At 35.9% G+C, this 3,200-nt stretch overlaps 1 protein-coding gene across 1 annotated transcript; it reads right to left on the bottom strand.

Annotated features, from left to right (window-relative positions):
• Positions 1-16: 16 nt before the first annotated feature.
• On the bottom strand, positions 17-3,200 carry LOC113235376 (NADH-cytochrome b5 reductase 2-like). The gene is made up of 5 exons (XM_026471055.1): positions 3,104-3,200; positions 2,001-2,228; positions 1,324-1,442; positions 301-505; positions 17-73 (listed from the first exon to the last, which is right to left on the bottom strand). Exons 1-5 carry the CDS (start codon positions 3,198-3,200, stop codon positions 60-62), a joined length of 663 nt encoding a protein of 220 aa, XP_026326840.1. The 3' UTR covers positions 17-59.

The following is a 3,200-nucleotide window of genomic DNA, read 5'->3' on the forward strand; positions in this document are numbered from 1 at the left end:
ATCATCACTAATTGTTTTCTAACAGGTTTCTTACAATGAATACAACTTCTTATTCCATATTATAAAATGTATCCTGTAATTAAAATTGTGTGTAGTAAATTACCACGGGTATTAAAATCTATATAATGACAAATGTTTTTGTGTCAAGTTTGATATGAATGAACGAAGATAAACGTATGTCAGGAAATGGCATTCAGTAATTTCTGCTTCACCATTGTATTTTTTTTAAATGTAAGTGTGAAACCGTCAAATATGAAACAGTTTCACGATACAAGTTATATTAAGAGTACGTAAAATTACCAGCAATCATGTTGAGTTTGTTTACCACAACCTTCACAGGAGGGTCTCTTCTCGTCTTTTTGATGAGGAAGAGACCTTTTCCAGCATATTGCAATTTTCCCGAAGGTCCTTTAACATCAATGGTCTCTCCAAGTTTCATGTTATTCAAATGCTGAGACATCTTGCCTCCGTCAGGGAACTTGGGATGAACATTTTTAAAGTACACCTAGAAACAGAAGGCAATGTAAATCAAGTAAATAATTTATATTGTAAAATTAAAACAAAAGTTATTTGCTCCCAGAACTTACAAAGAAAACTGAAATCTAGGCTATAATCACTTTGCAAATAAATAACCACAACTTAATATTTACATAAATTACGTAAACTTAATATATGACTAATAACTAAGGTCAAAATGCTCTCAAGAGTTTTTGGTCAATCTTATAAGTTAACGTTAGGTTTATATTTGAAACACGGCATTTCAAGTGAACGCTGACCTACGTATAATCTGCTAAAATTGCACCAGCTTCTACACAAACACAAAGAAATCTTGTGGTTAAAGTAAAGGCTACTTTACTTTCGTAGCAGAAGAGCTCCTTGTGAAAAAGTTCGTCCAGGGTAGTATGGGATGGGCGGCACAAGACCGAGAGAATTGGCGTGCTCACGGAGAGGCTTATATCCACCAGTGGATGTGGATGTAAGCTGATGATGAAAAGTAGTACTGCCACCTTATCTATTTCTGCCGGCAAGCAGTAATGCGAACATTACTGCGTTCTGAATTTGTAGGGTAAGAGGTGCTGGTGAATTTTCAGGCAAATGAAACTTTTCAACTTATGTCTCAAGGTGACGGGCGCTGTGGCAGTGCCCTTTGAGCGGCACTGCAACTGTTATCGACAGACGTGACGCTTACCACCAGGCGCACGACTTGTTCGTCCCGTCACTTAGTATCATAAAAAAAGCTAATTTGTAAACTTTTACAACAGCTAATACGAATTGTTTAGTGCCTGGTATAACATACTGAACACGATAAAAACGACAATTCACCTTGACAACCAAATCCACATAACCTTTCTCGTCATCACTAGAGACAGGTGTATAAGCTCTAATGACCAAGTCATCATCAATTTTGGCTGATAAATGTATATGTTGGCCAATTGGCAAACCTGAAACAGATTCAGTCGTTTATTGATAACTTTCTTCTTTTCTTTCTTTTACCAGTGTTAACTTTTTTAATGTTATCAAATTAAATAATTTATCGGTTTGATGACAATAATTTATGTTTTCAAATGATTAGGTATTCAATTAATTAAAATTAAAATGGATATAATTAAGAGGCATGAAAGTTTTACATGCAATCGTTTCATTTACCTTATCAAATGTTAACTAACATATCTATACCGACAGGAAGGTATCTAAAATACGTATATTTACAACATAGTCAAAAGGTTATTGAAAAACACCTTGACTTTGTACCAACATTTAATCAGATCTCCACTATTATTTGTAATATGAATGCTTATTAATAAGCATTCCCAATTTCTTGCTATGAAATTACTCAATGTTTCTATTCAGTATACTTTTTGTTTCACTACTTGTGGTTGGTGCAGTATGTCTTATTCTTCTTCTTCCCTTTATCTCTATCACTGTTCACACAATCAATACATCTTCTCCGAGTAATGTGACTCTCAATCTTTTACATAATAATAGTCTTAAATACTTACCTAATACATGTTTATCCGATGGCAAACCAAACCTAAATCTTCTAGTGTCATGACTGATCTCTTCGCGTTCAGTAAGCGGTAGAGGGTACTTCTTGTTGGGGTCTATTAACGTCACTAACTTCTTGTTTTTCTTTTTGCCCCACAGACAATTTGCTATTACTGTTGATAATACTACCGCTGAGCTGAGGCCAATTATTATAGACAGAACCTGAAAAGAGATGATAAGAGCTTCTTACGATAACCCTGTATACAAAACTACTTTTCATAAACACGTAGACAGAGTTGTCACGAGGGATATCTGTTGCTAGGACTTGTACAGAGAAATGCAAGAGATGTTACGAGAGTCTGGAATATCGTAGTCAGGTGAGGACCCCACAATATGAAGTACACATAAAACATATTGATCGCATTCAGAGGAGATTCATGTGGCAATGGCACCTTTATTATCAGACTCACAAAGCTAAAGAGCTGCCCTACTTTTATGAGAAACGCCTTTTTTATATTAATTTAATGAGTTTACGGAATAGAGCTTCCTCGTTTGAGTAGGTACGTTCTATTTTCAGTTAAGGGTCTGACGATACGACCTCTTTCATCGTCATCCCACCTTTTTATCACCCTTTTCTCTGGTACCTGGCCACTTACTTTTGAAAATTTGAATCGTTCTCTAGTTCTTTTTCTTCGCCATTCTTACTTTGCTTCGTTCCATCGTCACTCCCATTCTCATCAAAATTCTCGGAGGGGAAAGACCGTGTCCTTTTATCACGTAAATTTTAAAGCAGCGATATATTTCATACGAGTACAGACCCTTTTGAGGTAAGTTCACTAATCATATAATAATAAACTAATAAATTGTAGTCTGTAGGAAGTGTGTTTTCATATCATTGTTTTTGTTATACCTGTTTTTATACCTACCTGTTTTTGTTACAGCCTATCCTTCCTTTCTTTTTTCCTTCACGTTTCCCTACTATTATACTTCCACAATAAATTAATGTGGACCGAGCGTACTTTCTATCATTATTACGCGAGACTCACGTGACAAGGGTAGTAGAAGCAGCATGGGTCACCAGGCCACCGTGAATCGCCTATTAAAACAATATAACCACCTGCATAAGCGGGGTGACTGCCTCGTAGATTTTTTTTCCAATAGTCCTTAGTGTTTAAGCGCACAATCAAGTCTATTCTCACGGCTACGTCATTCAT

This window comes from Hyposmocoma kahamanoa, unplaced genomic scaffold (genome assembly GCF_003589595.1).
Source record: "Hyposmocoma kahamanoa isolate Upper Pololo Valley unplaced genomic scaffold, ASM358959v1 87, whole genome shotgun sequence".
Taxonomy (NCBI): domain Eukaryota; kingdom Metazoa; phylum Arthropoda; class Insecta; order Lepidoptera; family Cosmopterigidae; genus Hyposmocoma; species Hyposmocoma kahamanoa.

Excerpts from the sequence above, each read along its gene's own strand:
- LOC113235376 (XM_026471055.1), bottom strand. The coding sequence starts at position 3,200 with ATGAATGACGTAGCCGTGAGAATAGACTTGATTGTGCGCTTAAACACT. Across the intron at positions 2,229-3,103 it reads CAGTCACCCCGCTTATGCAG|CTCTTATCATCTCTTTTCAG; the intron begins GTGGTTATATTG and ends TATCGTAAGAAG. Across the intron at positions 506-1,323 it reads ATGTGGATTTGGTTGTCAAG|GTGTACTTTAAAAATGTTCA; the intron begins GTGAATTGTCGT and ends TTCTGTTTCTAG.